We start from the raw sequence: 23,061 nt of genomic DNA, 5'->3' as shown, positions 1-23,061 counted from the left end.
CATATACCATCTTGTGGTCTGTCGATATACCACATTTGTTTAGTCGAATGAACTGACTCCCTCTTCCCATTGATGACAGCAAATGACTTTAATAATAGCGCCCACAAAAGTTGATTTTATGTGCATATAGCAATATCCGTCAAATTCAATCTACTTTTGGACAAAAAATGTCATTTTTCCTGTGGCAATACGTGTGTTTAACAATGACTATAAAATCACTTTATTCCAGTGAAAAGCCACTAATGGTTTCTTTCCTATCAGATCCAAGAAGTATCACAACAGAAACTATAGCTTCTACGCGCTTTACTTTAAGAATAACTGATTACACGACCAAGTATTTGACAACCTCGGATGTTCGGACAGCAATTCAAGAATCTACTGCAGATACAACTTTGGTAGATACTACTGCTGCGGATACTACACCTGTCGCAAGTGCTGCTCAGCCTACAGCTGATGAGACTACTATTGCCTTTACTTCTGCTGCTGACTCAGAAGTTGCTGCATCTACATCTGCTGATACTACAACATTACCCGCTACAACAGAACACATGACAACGATGACATATGCAACTACTACTGAGTCTGACGGTAAGCCAAGCCTTATACGATCTTGTGGTCTGTCGATATACCACATTGTTAAGGGAGAATGTTCCCATTTCAGTACGAGAAATTTCCGCTTAAATCGAACCAACTGACTTCCTCTTCCCACTTAAGACAGCAAATGACTTTAAAAATATATCCATTTTTTCTCTACCTTAGCCTGAATTTGTTTTAAGTCTAATTTAATTTAATTGATGGCCTCAAAACAGCTGATTTTAGATGCATACAGCAATTTCTATCGAACTCAACCCACTTTAGGGCAAAACGGCTTATTTTACGCCATTTATCCCGTAGCTGATTTTACAGAACCAAAAAAAAAGTGTGGATAACAGTGAGTATGAAAGCACTCCATTCCAATGCAAAGCAACTAATAATATATTTTTTCGAATCAGAACCAAGCAGTACCTCAACAGAAACCATGACTTCTACGAGCTTTACTTCACAAATATCTCTTTACACGACCACGCAGTTGACAACATCAGAAGTTCGGACAACAATTCAAGAGTCTACTGCAGATGCAACTTTGGTAGAGACTACTGCTGCGGATACTACACATGTCACACGTGCTGCTCAGTCTACAGCTGCTGAGAGCACTGCTGCTGAGACAACTATAGCCTTTACAACTGTTGCTGTCACAACAGTTGCTGCATCTACATCTGCTGATACTACATCATTACCCGCTACAACAGAACACGTGACAACGATGGCATATAAAACTACTACTGAGCCTGACGGTAAGCCAAGCCCTGTACCATCTTGCAGTTCGTCGATACCACGTTCGTAAAAGGAGGACGGTCCGATTTCATCACTTGCTATTTCACTTTGGTCGATTGAACTTTTTATAGAATAATAAAGTACCCTTAGCAACTATATTATTTAACTTTGGCTTTCTTTTCCGTTATTTTCATTATTTTAGATGGCCCTGAGTGTACATGTAATTGGTCACCTTACGGCGAGTATTGTTACTATGTTAATAATCAAGTGGCATATACTTATGAACAAGCGCGTGTTAATTGCCTAAATGAATACGCTACTCTCACTAGTGTGTTAAGCACAGAAGAGCAAGCTTTCCATAAAGGTAAGTTATTTTGTGTATGTGAAGGATGTAGGGCGTGTTTTGTAGGCAATGAAGGATACACGCCTAATAGAGGTTATCCGTGTTCTATAAGCTGCATATCCTATCAGCGACTGCTATTTTAGGATTTTCCAAAGAAGTACCTGTATGTGTAACAATGGCTGTTTCAAAATAGCCCGCCAAAGTCATGCAAGTAACTCCGATTTAGTTTGAATGAGGAATACTACGGGAACCAGCGCCTTTTGTTAGAAGTCACACATGAATAATGTGGATAACCTCTATTTATTAAATTTAGGTCGTGGACCTACATGCAAACGAGAACCGTCCTCAGTATAAGGAGGTCTACAATGGGCCACAATAGCATATAAAATGCATTTGAGAGCATAGTTATCATACACAGCCAACCAAAGACGTCCTCCGAGTATTTCCCTTATTAGCATGTAGACATGTTGCAAACAACATAAAAATGCAAGACCTAGTCTTGTATAATAGTATAGTGAAACTAACATGTTATAGCCAAACTTAAATATGGGTCCACATGTAGACATGTTGCAAACAACATAAAAATGCAAGACCTAGTCTTGTATTATAGTATAGTGAAACTAACATGTTATAGCCAAACTTAAATATGGGTCCACATGTAGACATGTTGCAAACAACATAAAAATGCAAGACCTAGTCTTGTATAATAGTATAGTGAAACTAACATGTTATAGTCAAACTTAAATATGGGTCCACATGTAAACATGTTGCAAACAACATAAAAATGCAAGACCTAGTCTTGTATAATAGTATAGTGAAACTAACATGTTATAGTCAAACTTAAATATGGGTCCATATGTAGACATGTTGCAAACAACATAAAAATGCAAGACCTAGTCTTGTATAACAGTATAGTGAAACTAACATGTTATAGTCAAACTTAAATATGGGTCCACATGTAAACATGTTGCAAACAACATAAAAATGCAAGACCTAGTCTTGTATAATAGTATAGTGAAACTAACATGTTATAGTCAAACTTAAATATGGGTCCATATGTAGACATGTTGCAAACAACATAAAAATGCAAGACCTAGTCTTGTATAATAGTATAGTGAAACTAACATGTTATAGTCAAACTTAAATATGGGTCCACATGTAGACATGTTGCAAACAACATAAAAATGCAAGACCTAGTCTTGTATAATAGTATAGTGAAACTAACATGTTATAGTCAAACTTAAATATGGGTCCACATGTAGACATGTTGCAAACAACATAAAAATGCAAGACCTAGTCTTGTATAATAGTATAGTGAAACTAACATGTTATAGTCAAACTTAAATATGGGTCCATATGTAGACATGTTGCAAACAACATAAAAATGCAAGACCTAGTCTTGTATAATAGTATAGTGAAACTAACATGTTATAGTCAAACTTAAATATGGGTCCATATGTAGACATGTTGCAAACAACATAAAAATGCAAGACCTAGTCTTGTATAATAGTATAGTGAAACTAACATGTTATAGTCAAACTTAAATATGGGTCCATATGTAGACATGTTGCAAACAACATAAAAATGCAAGACCTAGTCTTGTATAATAGTATAGTGAAACTAACATGTTATAGTCAAACTTGAATATGGGTCCACATGTAAACATGTTGCAAACAACATAAAAATGCAAGACCTAGTCTTGTATAATAGTATAGTGAAACTAACATGTTATAGTCAAACTTAAATATGGGTCCACATGTAAACATGTTGCAAACAACATAAAAATGCAAGACCTAGTCTTGTATAATAGTATAGTGAAACTAACATGTTATAGTCAAACTTAAATATGGGTCCACATGTAAACATGTTGCAAACAACATAAAAATGCAAGACCTAGTCTTGTATAATAGTATAGTGAAACTAACATGTTATAGTCAAACTTAAATATGGGTCCATATGTAGACATGTTGCAAACAACATAAAAATGCAAGACCTAGTCTTGTATAATAGTATAGTGAAACTAACATGTTATAGTCAAACTTAAATATGGGTCCATATGTAGACATGTTGCAAACAACATAAAAATGCAAGACCTAGTCTTGTATAATAGTATAGTGAAACTAACATGTTATAGTCAAACTTAAATATGGGTCCACATGTAGACATGTTGCAAACAACATAAAAATGCAAGACCTAGTCTTGTATAATAGTATAGTGAAACTAACATGTTATAGTCAAACTTAAATATGGGTCCACATGTAGACATGTTGCAAACAACATAAAAATGCAAGACCTAGTCTTGTATAATAGTATAGTGAAACTAACATGTTATAGTCAAACTTAAATATGGGTCCACATGTAAACATGTTGCAAACAACATAAAAATGCAAGACCTAGTCTTGTATAATAGTATAGTGAAACTAACATGTTATAGTCAAACTTGAATATGGGTCCACATGTAAACATGTTGCAAACAACATAAAAATGCAAGACCTAGTCTTGTATAATAGTATAGTGAAACTAACATGTTATAGTCAAACTTAAATATGGGTCCACATGTAGACATGTTGCAAACAACATAAAATGCAAGACCTAGTCTTGTATAATAGTATAGTGAAACTAACATGTTATAGTCAAACTTAAATATGGGTCCACATGTAAACATGTTGCAAACAACATAAAAATGCAAGACCTAGTCTTGTATAATAGTATAGTGAAACTAACATGTTATAGTCAAACTTAAATATGGGTCCACATGTAAACATGTTGCAAACAACATAAAAATGCAAGACCTAGTCTTGTATAATAGTATAGTGAAACTAACATGTTATAGTCAAACTTAAATATGGGTCCACATGTAAACATGTTGCAAACAACATAAAAATGCAAGACCTAGTCTTGTATAATAGTATAGTGAAACTAACATGTTATAGCCAAACTTAAATATGGGTCCACATGTAGACATGTTGCAAACAACATAAAAATGCAAGACCTAGTCTTGTATAATAGTATAGTGAAACTAACATGTTATAGTCAAACTTAAATATGGGTCCACATGTAAACATGTTGCAAACAACATAAAAATGCAAGACCTAGTCTTGTATAATAGTATAGTGAAACTAACATGTTATAGTCAAACTTAAATATGGGTCCACATGTAAACATGTTGCAAACAACATAAAAATGCAAGACCTAGTCTTGTATAATAGTATAGTGAAACTAACATGTTATAGTCAAACTTAAATATGGGTCCACATGTAAACATGTTGCAAACAACATAAAAATGCAAGACCTAGTCTTGTATAATAGTATAGTGAAACTAACATGTTATAGTCAAACTTAAATATGGGTCCACATGTAAACATGTTGCAAACAACATAAAAATGCAAGACCTAGTCTTGTATAATAGTATAGTGAAACTAACATGTTATAGTCAAACTTAAATATGGGTCCACATGTAAACATGTTGCAAACAACATAAAAATGCAAGACCTAGTCTTGTATAATAGTATAGTGAAACTAACATGTTATAGTCAAACTTAAATATGGGTCCACATGTAAACATGTTGCAAACAACATAAAAATGCAAGACCTAGTCTTGTATAATAGTATAGTGAAACTAACATGTTATAGTCAAACTTAAATATGGGTCCACATGTAGGCATGTTGCAAACAACATAAAAATGCAAGACCTAGTCTTGTATAATAGTATAGTGAAACTAACATGTTATAGCCAAACTTAAATATGGGTCCACATGTAGACATGTTGCAAACAACATAAAAATGCAAGACCTAGTCTTGTATAATAGTATAGTGAAACTAACATGTTATAGTCAAACTTAAATATGGGTCCACATGTAAACATGTTGCAAACAACATAAAAATGCAAGACCTAGTCTTGTATAATAGTATAGTGAAACTAACATGTTATAGTCAAACTTAAATATGGGTCCACATGTAAACATGTTGCAAACAACATAAAAATGCAAGACCTAGTCTTGTATAATAGTATAGTGAAACTAACATGTTATAGTCAAACTTGAATATGGGTCCACATGTAAACATGTTGCAAACAACATAAAAATGCAAGACCTAGTCTTGTATAATAGTATAGTGAAACTAACATGTTATAGTCAAACTTAAATATGGGTCCACATGTAAACATGTTGCAAACAACATAAAAATGCAAGACCTAGTCTTGTATAATAGTATAGTGAAACTAACATGTTATAGTCAAACTTAAATATGGGTCCACATGTAAACATGTTGCAAACAACATAAAAATGCAAGACCTAGTCTTGTATAATAGTATAGTGAAACTAACATGTTATAGTCAAACTTAAATATGGGTCCACATGTAAACATGTTGCAAACAACATAAAAATGCAAGACCTAGTCTTGTATAATAGTATAGTGAAACTAACATGTTATAGTCAAACTTAAATATGGGTCCACATGTAGGCATGTTGCAAACAACATAAAAATGCAAGACCTAGTCTTGTATAATAGTATAGTGAAACTAACATGTTATAGCCAAACTTAAATATGGGTCCACATGTAGACATGTTGCAAACAACATAAAAATGCAAGACCTAGTCTTGTATAATAGTATAGTGAAACTAACATGTTATAGTCAAACTTAAATATGGGTCCACATGTAAACATGTTGCAAACAACATAAAAATGCAAGACCTAGTCTTGTATAATAGTATAGTGAAACTAACATGTTATAGTCAAACTTAAATATGGGTCCACATGTAAACATGTTGCAAACAACATAAAAAATGCAAGACCTAGTCTTGTATAATAGTATAGTGAAACTAACATGTTATAGTCAAACTTAAATATGGGTCCACATGTAAACATGTTGCAAACAACATAAAAATGCAAGACCTAGTCTTGTATAATAGTATAGTGAAACTAACATGTTATAGCCAAACTTAAATATGGGTCCACATGTAGACATGTTGCAAACAACATAAAAATGCAAGACCTAGTCTTGTATAATAGTATAGTGAAACTAACATGTTATAGTCAAACTTAAATATGGGTCCACATGTAAACATGTTGCAAACAACATAAAAATGCAAGACCTAGTCTTGTATAATAGTATAGTGAAACTAACATGTTATAGTCAAACTTAAATATGGGTCCACATGTAAACATGTTGCAAACAACATAAAAATGCAAGACCTAGTCTTGTATAATAGTATAGTGAAACTAACATGTTATAGTCAAACTTAAATATGGGTCCACATGTAAACATGTTGCAAACAACATAAAAATGCAAGACCTAGTCTTGTATAATAGTATAGTGAAACTAACATGTTATAGCCAAACTTAAATATGGGTCCACATGTAGACATGTTGCAAACAACATAAAAATGCAAGACCTAGTCTTGTATAATAGTATAGTGAAACTAACATGTTATAGCCAAACTTAAATATGGGTCCACATGTAGACATGTTGCAAACAACATAAAAATGCAAGACCTAGTCTTGTATAATAGTATAGTGAAACTAACATGTTATAGCCAAACTTAAATATGGGTCCACATGTAGACATGTTGCAAACAACATAAAAATGCAAGACCTAGTCTTGTATAATAGTATAGTGAAACTAACATGTTATAGCCAAACTTAAATATGGGTCCACATGTAGACATGTTGCAAACAACATAAAAATGCAAGACCTAGTCTTGTATAATAGTATAGTGAAACTAACATGTTATAGTCAAACTTAAATATGGGTCCACATGTAGACATGTTGCAAACAACATAAAAATGCAAGACCTAGTCTTGTATAATAGTATAGTGAAACTAACATGTTATAGTCAAACTTAAATATGGGTCCACATGTAGACATGTTGCAAACAACATAAAAATGCAAGACCTAGTCTTGTATAATAGTATAGTGAAACTAACATGTTATAGTCAAACTTAAATATGGGTCCACATGTAGACATGTTGCAAACAACATAAAAATGCAAGACCTAGTCTTGTATAATAGTATAGTGAAACTAACATGTTATAGTCAAACTTAAATATGGGTCCACATGTAAACATGTTGCAAACAACATAAAAATGCAAGACCTAGTCTTGTATAATAGTATAGTGAAACTAACATGTTATAGCCAAACTTAAATATGGGTCCACATGTAAACATGTTGCAAACAACATACAAATGCAAGACCTAGTCTTATATAATAGTATAGTGAAACTAACATGTTATAGTCAAACTTAAATATGGGTCCACATGTAGACATGTTGCAAACAACATAAAAATGCAAGACCTAGTCTTGTATAATAGTATAGTGAAACTAACATGTTATAGTCAAACTTAAATATGGGTCCACATGTAGACATGTTGCAAACAACATAAAAATGCAAGACCTAGTCTTGTATAATAGTATAGTGAAACTAACATGTTATAGCCAAACTTAAATATGGGTCCACATGTAGACATGTTGCAAACAACATAAAAATGCAAGACCTAGTCTTGTATAATAGTATAGTGAAACTAACATGTTATAGTCAAACTTAAATATGGGTCCATTGTTATGTACTGCAGGTTATTGTGTAAAACGTCCTCGCTTAGATGGTTCCATGTTAAATATCCTCGGTTGATAATCATAAGGTCCTCCCAGTCGTCTTTAGGGATGCACCATTAGATATCAAAGGGGGCTTGGTAGCCGGGATCGTGACATTTTTTTACCACTTCAGTGTAGCAAAATAAATTAACGCTTCGATGAAGGAAATTTTTTAACACCTCAGCGAGATATTATTTTTTACTCCTCGGTGAGACAATTTTTTCATCATAAGCTCTATATTTTAACAATAATTAATTCTGAATTTGTAAAACAAATTTTGTCCATATTTTTACAATTTTGCACAGCACATGACGAAAATATCAATATTTTCATGTTAAAATGAGTTTGCATCAGGGCGTAGCCAGCTTTCTTGGTCAGGGGGCAAAATAAAGATTTCGGGGAAAGGGCGTAAAAATCACCAATTTGACCCTATGTTCCTTACTGAGGATCTTTATAAGAGTATCACGTAAAACTATTATCAAATAATAGCTATACGAATACTAAGAACATTTTACGATTATTCGATATTTAAGATATGTTCCTTACTGAGGATCTTTATAAGAGTATCACGTAGAACTATTATCAAATAATAGCTATACGAATACTAAGAACATTTTACGATTATTCGATATTTCAGAACTTATAGCCACATATAACGTTGAAATGTGGATTGGTTTAAATGATATAGAAACAGATGATACCTGGATATGGGAAGATGGATCAAATGTGAGTAAAACCTTTTTTTATCATAACCTTCTGAGCGAATATAAAAGGACTGAGTAAAACTATTCTATACTTTCTTCCCGGATTCTGGCCAATTCATCTCCCCATGCCTGTGCAACCTCTTAACGTCTTAGGAAATTATCGTTTTGAGACAGCATGTAACTTGAAGATCGGACACTGGCACTCTACTCCCTCAAACAAATCATGCTAAACAATGTTCCTTACTGAGCATCTTTATAAGAATGTCATGTAAAACTATTATCAAATAATAGCTATACGAATACTAAGAACATTTAACGCATTCATTTCAAAGTACTGCTATATGTGCTTAAATGCTTAAATGGACATGCTCCAGGTTATCTAGCTTTTTGTTACACACATTACCATCAATCACGTACCGGACTTCGCTCTGCTTCCGATACAACCCGGCTTACTCTACATAAATTAAATGCCAAATATCTCCACTCTACCGCAAATAAGGCTTTTTTCTGGCTGCTCCTGGACTGTGGAACAATTTACTCATCACCATTCGTACTGACAACTCATTACCAGTCTTCAAGAAATTACTGAAGTCATATCTCTTCCCAAATAGTTAACTGGTTTTTTTGCTCACTTTGTTTTGTTATATTGTGTTTTTGCTTTGAATTTGTTTATGCGCTGTGGTCTAGATGTAACGGCGCTTTATAAAAGAATTGTATCAAATCACGCCTACAACTTTTAGAGTGTAATTGTCTCCTCCACAAATACTACCCCAACACGTACCCAAAAACATGTCGCATTTGTAATAATCCAGCTGATACTGTATCCCACATCATGAATGGTTGTATGCATTTCAGAAATATTTATGTTGCTAGACACGACCGTATATTGTGGCTCTTATTAGGGAGGAAACCATGAAACTACACCCCCAGTTTGATATTTTTAGTGACCAACCCATAACAGGCACTCAATCCAATTTCCAATACATCCATCCCAGAAAACCCGATCTCCTTATTTGTGATCGTCAGACCATGCAAGCTTTTATTGTTGAAATATCATGCCCATTTGATGCTTTTGTTAACACATGTTATAACACCAAATTCAACATTTACCAACCGCTCAATGAGCACATCACCCTGGACACACCGTATTCATGCAAAACAATTGTCATTATTATAGGTAGGCTCGGAAGTATTCACAACAAGGTCACTTCAGGACTAAAAATGCATGGATTTTCAAATATGCTTACAAAGGGATAAGCATCCTAGGTTACATAACAAAACCGGAAGATGTATCCTAGGTCTAGACAATAGGCGGATTAGCGGCCATTTTGTCTTCGACATGATTTTATTCACGTGTCCTTATACTTTAGTACACAAATATATAAGTTAACAGGTTTACAATATTAAAATTATATTTTGAATATACAATATATTCTGTAGTAAATCAATCAAATGACGGTGATTGTTCAGGTATTATATGCTTGATAAAATTAAACTGTCTGACCAGCTAGTATTCTCCTCCGCAGTCAGTGTGATTCCAGACACACCACGTACTGTGTTGCGAAGGTGGAGGAGACTAAAGCTGTATTGACGAACACGCATGCGTTAAAAATGATGTAGCCTAGGTTAAACAATAGCGTGACGTAGTTTCCGGCATTGTTCCTATGCACTTTCACCCTCCTGAGGCGGTGTAAGGCTAGATACCTCAGCATTAGCGCAGCCATTGGCTCAAATATTATCTGGAAGCAGCGCGCTCGCAATATTTTGCAGCGATAATGGTTGTCGATTTGCTGGGGTATCTGGCAATTGTCCCAACCATCTTTGGTTTCCCACAAATTTATAATGTCTTCTTCATTGTGTTACGAGCCGCACTTGACTCAAGGCCAAAATCACCTTTTACCCGAACTCACACGAATGCACAACACAAATACACTGTTCGTTTAAGCTAACAAAATCTAAGTCTTTAATTGAAAGCAAGTTTCGTTTGGTACAATATAATGACTACAAATGCACATATACATTAATCAAATATAATCACTCTTTATCTATTTTGCACTTAGCCAGCATTCTTCTTCTTGGTGATCATAAAGTTCTTGTAATGTTCTGGACGACTGATGTAATATATCCCTATTCACTTATCCTGCGACAATCAGCGAAGTCCTTTGTACACTTGCATTGATAACTCCTTGCGTATAAAATCCTTACACGAAAATGGTGTTCTCCAAACACGTTTACAACTCCTTGCGCAATTCTCCTATACTAAACTCCTTGCGCCGTCCTCCTATGCTAAACTCCTTGCGCCGTTCTCCTATGCTAAACTCCTTGCGCAGTTCTCCAAATTTAACTCATTGTGCTGCTTTCTCCAAACTTGGTGCTATTTCCACCTTTCACACAATATCTTCAGGAAGCAGGACTGCGATGCAGTTGTCCCCACTTATTTTGACAGTTGCGTTGAATCAAAATACCAGACTTCAGCAAGTCGACAGAAGACTATATTTCCTTTCTTGGAAGAATAACGTTCTTTGACGTATTCTAGATCTTCTCCGACAACACTGGTAAATAGTAGCACTTTGACTACAGGGTGTCCCAGAAAAAATTACCGAGTGAATAAAATTGAGCGTAAGTCGTGAAATAGACATATGAATCAAAACAATTAAAATGTAGCGCATAGCCTATTTTATTGTGCGTCACACACGAAAATTTTATTTGATTCGGTTGACTGGTTGCGAAGAAATTAACAATTGCATAATGCGCGCAGCAATGCAGTTCATTCCAAGTTTGATCAGTAGTCGCTTCTTTCATACTCGCTCACCGCTTCCTAAAGTTTGTGTATCTCATTAAATTTAGTCCACATTATCTATTTTATAATCCGATGGTGTTATGTTATTCATGCTTTCACTGAAGATGAATAACAGTTTGTCCCAGAAAACTTTGATTTCTGCAATTGGAAGCTTTCCAACTTGGAAAAAATCTTTAGGTTGTGCAAATATGTTATATTAACTTTCCAAAGACCATCAGAATTACAATGATCAAGTGCTTACAGCTTTACGTGGGGTTTTTGATATCATGCAACATTAATGTTGAAGTTTTAAAAGATTTACACTTTGCATTACAATTTTTGGAAATTTTCCAAAAACATTAATGTGTGTGAGAAATTTTGTAAGCCAGCTGGAATTCTTTATGAAATAATTCTTCATGCAACATTTATATCAACATTAACGAAAAAGATATTTACAAGTACCGAGCATCATCTTACATGCAAGCTTTCATTTTCAATATCGTACAGGTTTTTAAATTTGAACGAAACCTAATTCAATGTTTTGTAAGAAACAGATTGTTTAAAAAGAACGAAAAAAATTTCACCGAACAAAATATGAAGCCCGTTGAACGATAACCACCAGTGTGCATTGGGCTATTCCAGAAAATAGATGCACACCCCTATAGAGGAGTTCGGATATCCGGACTTTTGTCCAGTCGTGACTGTTGGAAATCCAGACTTTTAAAGTGCCCAAAGGCAAAAAAATCCGGCAGAAAAATAGTATAAAATCAGAAATCCTCAATATGAGAATATACACAAATATGAGAGCTCATTTTCAACATTTCCGTGATTTTTCCTTCATTTGATTGGATTTCCAAGCTTTTTCCAGTAACATTGGCAACTGGAAATCTAGTCGTTTTCAGAAAGCAAACTTGGAAATCCGGACATTTCTTTGATTGAAAATTTACTCCTCTATAGGGGGTGTGCACCTATTTTCTGGAATAGCCCATTGTGTTGAATGATCATTCTTCTCAACTTGGAATGAAGTGAATTAACGCATACGTTATGTAATTGCTCATTTCTTCGCAATCAGTCAACCGAGTCAAATGCAATTAGCATATAAGATGCAGAATGAGATGGGCTACACGCTGATTTTTAGATTTTTGGATTCTGATGTCTATTTCTCGACTTACGTCCAAAAGCATTCGCCCGGTAATTTTTTCTGGGACACCCTGTACATAAAATATTTCTGGTTTGCAATTTCCTTTCTTTGAAGGAATTGGACTGTAAGCATATTAGCTAGCTAGCCCAGATCAACACTATCAACTGTGACAATAATTGTGTTTACATTTTCTTATATATCAAGCAAGGGGAAATCCCAAATATTAATAGCCAAATGTGGAAATTCCCAAGCCTTAATTATAGCCTTTCTCATTACATCACTTCCTGAGGGGAATCCCCTGACATCACTTCCTGAGGGGGAATCCCGTGACATCATCTTTACTTTTCATCCTCAGGGGGATTTCCAAATATTCCAAATTAGATATGATTCAACTTGTTTTGCTCAATTTGAGAGGGGAATTCCCCCAAAATGTCATCACTCATGTAACTTTGTAAACAAAGATAAATAATCAAATTAAATTATTCAGGGCACATCACAATTGTTGCGTAATTATTGCATTGCTATGCTCCGCTTGTATTATATATATTGTATTGTACTGTGGTTTTATATGCAATAAAAGATATGAATATGTATGTATGTATGCAATATGGGCCTACACATTTGTGACTGGACGCGGCGAATCAGCCGTAAAGTCGGCCCCGGTCAATTTTGTTTTATTTCGTGTTTAGAAAATATATACCATAAGCTTTAAAATGGTATATCATTTGACTTCAAACGATATCCAAAAGCGGGGTTATGATTTGTTGAACTCTGTTCCTTCGACAAATTTGTATTTTTTATCGGTTCTACATGTGTCTCTTTTTCTACATTTCTGGTAATAAATATCCAACAGTCATAATTGGCGGTCATTTCAAATCATTCCCAAGTCAACGAGGTTCAGAAATATCCTCGCATTGTTCATTGTTGATTATACATACCTAGACAAAATACAATGCTTTGTTATCTACCACTTGAACATGATTTAGCCAAAGCAAACAAAGACAAGAACTATTCTATAGAAATAGGTAGAAGCTTATTATCCTCTTCAGCAGTAGTATTATTGATTGATTTAAACAGCGTTTGATAAGATACTTGTCGCAACGAATTGATACACCTTTGAATACGACCTTCACATACATTTTACACTTTAACTCAGAATACAATATGCCGAGTTTACGGCTGATTCGCCGCGTCCACTCACATTTGATAATCTTCTGGATATGACTGTTTCACACTGTATCTCCATTTTACATCAGTTTATATTGTCGACACTAAATATAAATTTTGTCGAAACACTAGCATCAGCATCAGCATCTGTTGAACCAAGTAGCTTACGTGCTGAAAGTAAAATCTGGAGACATTTGGCACAACATCCAATGGGGGAATAAGTGTGCTGAAAATTACACCAATTTGATTACTAATTTCGGTTTTGTCGACATGAATCATTTTAATTATAGTATTCCTTCAGTGCCTGGAACCCTGGCGAACCTAACGGAGGTGATACCGAAAATTGCACACATTTGTTCCCTAGTGGTACATGGAATGACAAGCCTTGTACAGCTACAATAGGTTACATCTGCAAAAAACCGAAAGGTAAGTGAAGACCTGAGCGCAAGAAGATCGTAAGTCCACTTGGCCCCTCAACATGTATACACTAAAGTTGCGTATAGTTTCGTATAGTTTAGTAATGTTTTATCCAAACATTTTGTGTGGAATTAAGTCTGACATTTCAAATATAGGCACAACTTATAAGTTCCCCTTAAATACTTTTCAAAATAAATCAAAAAATATTTGAAGAATTGCAAATGTGTAAACAGATATGTGTAGCCTTATTTGTTTTACACAATGGACCAAATTATAGCGTCCCACGTCATTGCGTTCTGTCAGAAACAGTGCTAAAAGTGGCATCTGAGTCCATAGAAGTCAACTCTCAAACAATACAGTAGGTCAGGCCTATTATATTCGTGTGCTTGTTATAGAAATCCTGACTGCTATATGGACATCCGGTGCCACTTTTAAAACGGCCTCTTTCCTTACACAAATTGACCATTAAGAGTGAACGCTATGATGTGTGACTATATAAATTGGTCCACATGGGTAAAACAAAAATGGCTATACATATCTTTTTACATTTTTACATTTCGTAAAATTATTCCAAATCTTTGTTATTGAAAATCTAGGCTCTCAATCAAAATTCCGTAGACAATATCGGGAAAAATTTTGGATCAACAAACTTGACACATACACACCCCATGGCCTAAACATCCGTGAAAAATAATGCTTGTGTTCTGCTGCCCTCTTCCACTTTGGCTTCATCATTCCAACGTCCTTTTTCGTTTTCACCCATTCCGACACCACGGAATTTGTGTGTTCTTTTTTGGTGACTTTTTAATTTTGTTCCATGTAAATTTTACCCTGAAGAAGCTATGTATTAATAGCGAAAGCTTGGTCAGAGCTGTTTACCAATTTCTGTTGTTCATCTATATATATATATATATATAACTAATCATACACCGGTTAAATATAATAAACACAACACAAAAAGAGAGTCCTCACGCCAATGACCCGTCATAAGGCTAGAGCTGATCATGTTACGACACATGGTGCTTGGTGAATGGAGCATGGTCTCTCTGCCATTAGGTGATAAAACAACTGCTCTCTGGAAGGACGAATCTTTGAAGTGGAGTCGGGCTTCTTTTGTTAGCTAATGACTTTGAATGTCACCCTCCGCACATGCAAAGTCTCCAATTAATCTGCAAATCTTCTCGTTTTGCTTTATTTTAAATCTAATTTAATGTAATGTTTTGGGCCCAAACTGGTAGGTTTGCATGCATTTCCGTCTAACCCAATCCTCTTTGGGGCATAAAACAACTTCTTTTACACCATGTTACCCGTGCCTGATTTTATAGAAGTAAAAAAAATATGTGTTTCTACCAATGAGTATGAAATCACTGCATTCCAGTGCAAAACTAATAACAGTTTCTTTCCCATCAGAACCAAGCAGCGTCTCAACAGAAACTATGGCTTCTACGAGTTTTACTTTACAAACAACTGATTACACGACCAAGGATTTGACAACATCAGATGATCGGACAACAATTCAAAAGTCTACTGCATATACAACTTTGTTACAGTCAACTGCTCCTGCCACAAGTGCTGCTCAGTCTACAGCTGCTGTGAGCACTGCTGTTGCGACAACTATTGCTGCATCTACATCTGCTGACACTACATCATTACCCGCTACAACAGCACACATGACAACGATGACATACACAAGTACTACTGAGCCTTTCGGTAAGCAAACCCTATAGGCTATATCATTTTGCGGTCTGTCAATCTACACGGTGGGCACGGTAGTTCAGTGGTTACGGCCTTGGACTCATAATCTGAGAGCTTGAGTGACGTGCGTGGGTTCGAGTCTCCGTCCCACCACCGTGTTGCGCCCTTGGAGAAGGCGGTTTGCCTCTCTTGCCTCACATCACCCAGGTGCAATAGGAAGTTGTTACAATTATTGCCTTTACGGCTGTTGCTGACACAGCAATTCAAGAGTCTTTAGTAGAGACTACTGTTGTGGATACTACATCTGTTACAAGTGCTGCTCAGACGTCAGCAGCTGAGAGTATTACTACTGAGACAACTATAGCCTTTACAACTGTTGCTGACACAACAGTTGCTGCATCTATATACATCTACTGATACTACGTCATTACCCGCTACAACAGAACACGTGACAACGACGGCATATAAAACTACTACTGAGCCTGACGGTAAGCAAAGCCCAAAGGAGGACGGTCCGATTTCATCACTTGCTATTTCCACTTTGGTCGATTGAACTTTTTATAGTACAATAAAGTACCTTTAACAACTTTTGATTGATAAAGGTTCTTATTCAGATCCAATCAAAATGATACTACTCACTCAGAAATATTTCAATTCCTTTCAGGAATCTTGTTCACTCTGGTACTGGTGTTTCTAGATGTTTTTAGAACCGGCAACACTCTTGTCTGGTTTTGATGACGTCACCAAACTTTCTTGTTGCCGAGTATTTATGACCTGGTCATAAATTTTGTCCAGTCGGTAGGCCCCCTCGTCCTTATTCATAGTGTATTTTCCTCTACTCCTGATCCAGATAGCTTCCTTTAGCCAACGTGTAGTTTTGTCGGATTCTTGGTCTATGACCGGAGCCTCCTCCCACCCAATGACATGATTTTTGTGAGCAACATGTTCTGCGATAGCTGACTTATGAATTTCTGAGGCGGATGCTTTTCTTTGAGACCTAGTAGAGCTCTTTGCGCTTACTTTCTCACTTTCTGATTTGTGTTCTGCTAGTCTCGTCTCAAACAAGCGGCCTGTTTCACCGATGTAGGTTTTAGGGCAATTCTGACATGGTATCTCGTAGATAACTTCCGCTGATTGTAATGGGTCGCGCTTGTCTTTGGGATGGACTAACATGTTACGAATGGTTGAAAAGCCATGTTTCTTAAATACTCTAGAAATACTCTCAGCGAGACCCTCCACGTAGGGAATAACCACAAGACCTTTGCTCCTCTCCTTGCTGTCTTGGGGGGCTCTTTCTTGGGTTTAGGATGTTCTTTGTCCGCTTTGACTTTGTTGATGGACCACTCAGGATAACCACATCTCGCGAGGGCTTGTTTTATGTGGGACTCCTCCTTAGCCTGGTCTTCCGTCTCGGTTACGATGGTATCTTTCCTGTCAAGCAAAGATACCGACTGGACAAAATCAGGAGTAGAGGAAAAGACACTATGAATAAGGACGAGGGGGCCTACCGACTGGACAAAATTTATGACCAGGTCATAAATACTCGGCAACAAGAAAGTTTGGTGACGTCATCAAAACCAGACAAGAGTGTTGCCGGTTCTAAAAACATCTAGAAACACCAGTACCAGAGTGAACAAGATTCCTGAAAGGAATTGAAATATTTCTGAGTGAGTAGTATCATTTTAATTGGATCTGAATAAGAACCTTTATCAATCAAATGAACTATGAACGATCCTGATGAATCTATTTCAAGACTTTAGCAACTTTATTTTTTAACTTTGGCTTTCATTCCCGTTATTTTCATTATTTTAGATGGTCCTGAGTGTATATCTAATTGGTCACCTTACGGCGAGTATTGTTACTATGTTAATAATCAAGTGGCATATACTTATGAACAAGCGCGTGTTAATTGCCTAAATGAATACGCTACTCTCACCAGTGTGTTAAGCACAGAAGAGCAAGCTTTCCATAAAGGTAAGTTATTTTGTGTATGTGAAGGATGTAGGGGCGTGTTTTGCAGGCAATCAATGATACACGCGTAATAGAGGTTATCCGTGTTCTATAAGCTGCATATCCTATTAGCAACTGCTATACCTTGTTTAGGATTTTCCAAAGAAGTACCTGTATGTGCAACAATGGCTGTTTCAAAATAGCCCGCCAAAGTCATGCAAGTAGCTCCGATTTTGTTTGAATGACGACTAATAAGGGAACCAGCGCCTTTTGTTAGAAGTCACACATGAATAATGTGGATAACCTCTATCTATTAAATTTAGGCCGTGGACCTACATGCAAACGAGAACCGTCCTCGGTATAGACCTTTTTCCCTCTTTCCCATCATGCACTATTCCAGGGGGTATGAGTGTCGCAAAATACATCATCTCCCCGGGGAGTACAGAGTTATGTTCATCACATTCTGGAATACGGACATTTCGACTGGTGCCTTCATCACAAAAAAGGAATCCCCGATAATGATGATAATGGCGCCAGGGTCACTAATACCTTTCGGGGGCAAAAAACAACATTTCTATGCCTTATGGACATGGTGTATTCACCCAAAAAAGTTTCCTGTTATTGAAACCTAACTTTGCATACATTTTATAGACCTAATGGTGAAAAACTGATGACGGGACACGCAGTGATATTTTACCGGCGTCCGTTTCACTTTTTTTTCGGAGTTGAAAATAAAACGAACACAAAATCTCTTACACAGATGTTCTGCATCGCTCCGTAACTGCATCACTCGTGTATTCAATAATTGCATAATTAGTAACATCGATGACCTTTACGATAATCCGCATATATGGAATCAGTATGCCCATATTAAGACAAAATAATTGCAAAGGCCTGGCAAAGACCATCGGATGCACACGATCTATGAGGTTGATGAACTACGTCATACCCCCCTGGAATAGTGCATTGTGGGATAGAGGGAAAAAGGTCTATAAGGAGGTCTACAATGGGCCACAATAGCATATAACATGCATTTGAGAGCTGCTATTGTGCATTTAAAACACCGACCTCGTTTGATAGGCACTTTTATCACACACAGCCGACCAAGGATGTTCACGTGTAGCAAAATAAATTAGCACCTCGATCAGTAGACTTCGGTTATATATATAAATGCGCTTTTATAAATGCGCACGTGACCAGATGGCCAGCGCCATATTTGCATTACATCACTGTCAACCACTGAAATGACGACCATTGAGGGAGTGACTATAGTTGTGACCTTGTTTCGCGGCTAGCACTGGCAAGGAACATTGGCTGGAGGTTCGATGCTATAAATTTGCAAGGATAAATCATGGATATCGAAGGATAATGATTATTGCACAGCACCCCCCATGTACAAACAAAACATTTATTTATTTATTTATCTATTTATTTATTTATTTATTTATTTATTTATTTATTTATTTATTTATTTATTTATTTATATATTTTTATACGCTCTCCCTTTTGGGATTGAGCACTTTATTCAAAAGATAGTCTAACTTGAGTAAAATGTTGTTAATACGCTCCTGTTTTGCAGTTGAGCACTTTCTGACTATCTCCGATAGACAGACTGACTCTGAATAGACTTTGGCTGTGTTGACACCATGGAATGTAGATTTTCCACATTCCCAAGTGATGGTAGTCCACCCAAAGCATTTCATCGTGTCGTCTGACGATTGCCTTTTAGGCATGAAACTCAGCGTAACGACTACCTATTCTGGATGGGCGTGGTTTTTTGAATGTTTATACGCTCTCACTTTTGGGATTGAGCACTTTATTCAAAAGATAGTCTAACTTGAGTAAAATGTTGTTAATACGCTCCTGTTTTGCAGTTGAGCACTTTCTGACTATCTCCGATAGACACACTGACTCTGAATAGACTTTGGATGTGTTAACAACATGGAATGTATATTCTTCCACATTCCCAAGTGATGGTAGTCCACCCAAAGCATTTCAACGGGTCATATATCTAGCTTTTCAGTCCGTAATGGAAAATCTAAATAGAGAGTGTATGTTTCGCTCAAATTATTTTGCCCTTTGCAATCAACGCCACTATTTTGCAAAAAGAATTCTCCTTTTCCGGGTACCTTACATCGTTGAACACGGTATGGCGATTTGTAGATGTCACGTGCGCATTTATAAAAGCGCATTTATATACATACCCGAAGTCCACTGTCGATGAAGGAAATTTTTTAACACTTCGGCGAGACATTTTTTTTTCTCCTCGGTGAGACAATTTTTCACAATAATTAATTTTGAATTTGTGAAACAAATTTTGTCCATATTTTTAAAATTTTTTACAGCACATGACGAAAATATCAATATTTTTATGTTATGGTCTATGATCATAGTGACTTTGGGTAGAAAACGGGCTCCATGTCCTTACCCACCATTTCGTCCTAAATGTGTATCATGTTAGGACAATTACAAATTTGCAAAATATTTTGAGTTGAAAAAAAAGCGCAGGGATTTATAGTGTGCTTCGCACAGGCACAACGCCTGGACGTTGATCCACAAGCCTCAGCACACTTTACAGGTTGTCGTTGACCACTACGGTTCACATCATTCCATAACAATAATACATGGGCTTTGCAGCATCAAGAGCGCACATCCTATAATTCCACAAATGACCGTCGCAGCCAGGATCAGCTCTCCGAGTTTCAACGAGACAATTAGCAGTAAGTTCCTTGTCCAGGGAATTTCAAGCTAACTATATTTTAACGAGAGCGTACTAGCCACCACCAGGGTTGGAACTCGCAACCTCTCGCACCACAATCGAACGCTTCATTGATTGAGCTAGCTTGACTGCTCCGTTACATCTTTTTGTGAATTTCATTTTGCAAAATAACTGGAATTGGATTAGTCACTGTCTGGTACCTCACGTAGCTATGCTTTGTGGCGCCAGGGGAAGACTTAAGCAAACTTTGATAAACATGCGTATATATTTGGAAACCACGGTTTGAATCTGTGATATCCGACGTATCAGATACATACTACAGTAACTACACCGAAAAAGTACTTTTTACATTCATGTCACCACGCAACATGGAGATGGCATATGCATATTTTTATTATGTTTTGCTTTGGATCAAGAAAAATACATTAAAACTTGAATATGGGCCACTTGCATTCAAAATGGTGGACACTGACACTCCACTCCCTCATACAAGTTCTCTGTTCCTTGCTGAGGATTTTATAAGAGTATCACGTAAAACTATTATCAAATAATAGCTCTACGAATACTAAGAACATTTTACGGTTATTCGATATTTCAGAACTTATAGCCACATATTACGTTGAACTGTGGATTGGTTTAAATGATATAGAAACAGGTGATACCTGGATATGGGAAGATGGATCAAATGTGAGTAAAACTTTTAATTAAACCTTTTGATCGAACTCCCCACGCCTCTGCAACCTCTTAAAACATCTTAGGAAATAATTGTTATGAGGCGGGAAAAACCTCGTATGTACTTTTGGCCCTTGAACATGGATAAAGCCTTGTAGGTGTAAACTTAATATTGAAGAGGTTGCTTCATCCAAGTTAAAGGGCAAAAAGTACATAATGATGAGGTTTTTCCCGACCAGTGACGATATTTGAATTTTAATATGGGCCTACACATTTGATAATCTTCTGGATATGACTGTTTCACACTGCATCTCCATTTTACAATACTTGATATTGTCGACACTAAATATCAATTTTGTCGAAACACTAGCATCAGCATCAGCATCTGTTGAACCAAGTAGCTTACGTGCTGAAAGTAAAATCTGGAGACATTTGGCACAACATCCAATGGGGGAATAAGTGTGCTGAAAATTACACCAATTTGATTACTAATTTCGGTTTTGTCGACATGAATCATTTTAATTATAGTATTCCTTCAGTGCCTGGAACCCTGGTGAACCTAACGGTGGTGATACCGAAAATTGCACACATTTGTTCCCTAGTGGTACATGGAATGACAAGCCTTGTACAGCTACAATAGGTTACATCTGCAAGAGACCGAAAGGTAAGTGAAGACCTGAGCGCAAGAAGATCGTAAGTCCACTTGGCCCCTCAACATGTATACACTAAAGTTGCGTATAGTTTCGTATAGTTTAGTAATGTTTTATATAAACATTTTGTGTGGAATTAAGTCTGACATTTCAAATATAGGCACAACTTATAAGTTCCCCTTAAATACTTTTCAAAATAAATCAAAAAATATTTGAAGAATTGCAAATGTGTAAACAGATATGTGTAGCCTTATTTGTTTTACACAATGGACTAAATTATAGCGTCCCACGTCATTGCGTTCTGTCAGAAACAGTGCTAAAAGTGGCATCTGAGTCCATAGAAGTCAACTCTCAAACAATACAGTAGGTCAGGCCTATTATATTCGTGTGCTTGTTATAGAAATCCTGACTGCTATATGGACATCCGGTGCCACTTTTAAAACGGCCTCTTTCCTTACACAAATTGACCATTAAGAGTGAACGCTATGATGTGTGACGCTATAAATTGGTCCACATGGGTAAAACAAAAATTCGACTTATTTCGAAAACTTTTAGGAGGGGACTTATAACTTGTGGACCATATATATATATACTGCCCATATATGCATATAGCAGAATATATAGAAATAATCATACACCGGTTAAATATAATAAACATAACACAAAAAGAGAGTCCTCACGCCAATGACCCCCCAGTGGGCACAGGTTAGGATTTCGACGTTGTATCAACGTTGATACAACGTCGAAATATAACCTAACCTGATTTCAACCCGATTTCAACCTAGAGATTGGTTGAAATCAGGTTGAAATTTCAACGTCGATACAACGTTGAAATTTCAACCTGATTTCAACCATGTTTCAACAAACTTTCAATGCAAAAATTAAGGAGGTTGAAATCAGGTTGAAACTTCAACGTTGAT

At 36.2% G+C, this 23,061-nt stretch overlaps 1 protein-coding gene across 1 annotated transcript; it reads left to right on the top strand.

The window, feature by feature from the left end:
* Positions 1 to 17,457: 17,457 nt before the first annotated feature.
* Positions 17,458 to 22,163, top strand: LOC140139674 (C-type lectin mannose-binding isoform-like). Its single transcript, XM_072161376.1, has 4 exons — positions 17,458 to 17,572; positions 17,963 to 18,124; positions 21,418 to 21,506; positions 22,020 to 22,163. Exons 1-4 carry the CDS (start codon positions 17,458 to 17,460, stop codon positions 22,161 to 22,163), a joined length of 510 nt encoding a protein of 169 aa, XP_072017477.1.
* Positions 22,164 to 23,061: the final 898 nt, after the last annotated feature.

Source organism: Amphiura filiformis, chromosome 18 (assembly GCF_039555335.1).
Source record: "Amphiura filiformis chromosome 18, Afil_fr2py, whole genome shotgun sequence".
Lineage (NCBI taxonomy): Eukaryota > Metazoa > Echinodermata > Ophiuroidea > Amphilepidida > Amphiuridae > Amphiura > Amphiura filiformis.
The sequence above is the reverse complement of the archived record's forward strand: the minus strand, read 5'-3'. Positions and strand labels throughout refer to the sequence as shown.

Bases quoted from the DNA above. Each gene is read 5' to 3' on its own strand.
- LOC140139674 (XM_072161376.1), top strand. From the start codon at position 17,458: ATGTTCTTTGTCCGCTTTGACTTTGTTGATGGACCACTCAGGATAACC. The intron at 17,573-17,962 runs GTATCTTTCCTG...TCATTATTTTAG, and splicing joins CTTCCGTCTCGGTTACGATG to ATGGTCCTGAGTGTATATCT. The intron at 21,507-22,019 runs GTGAGTAAAACT...TTTTAATTATAG, and splicing joins TATGGGAAGATGGATCAAAT to TATTCCTTCAGTGCCTGGAA.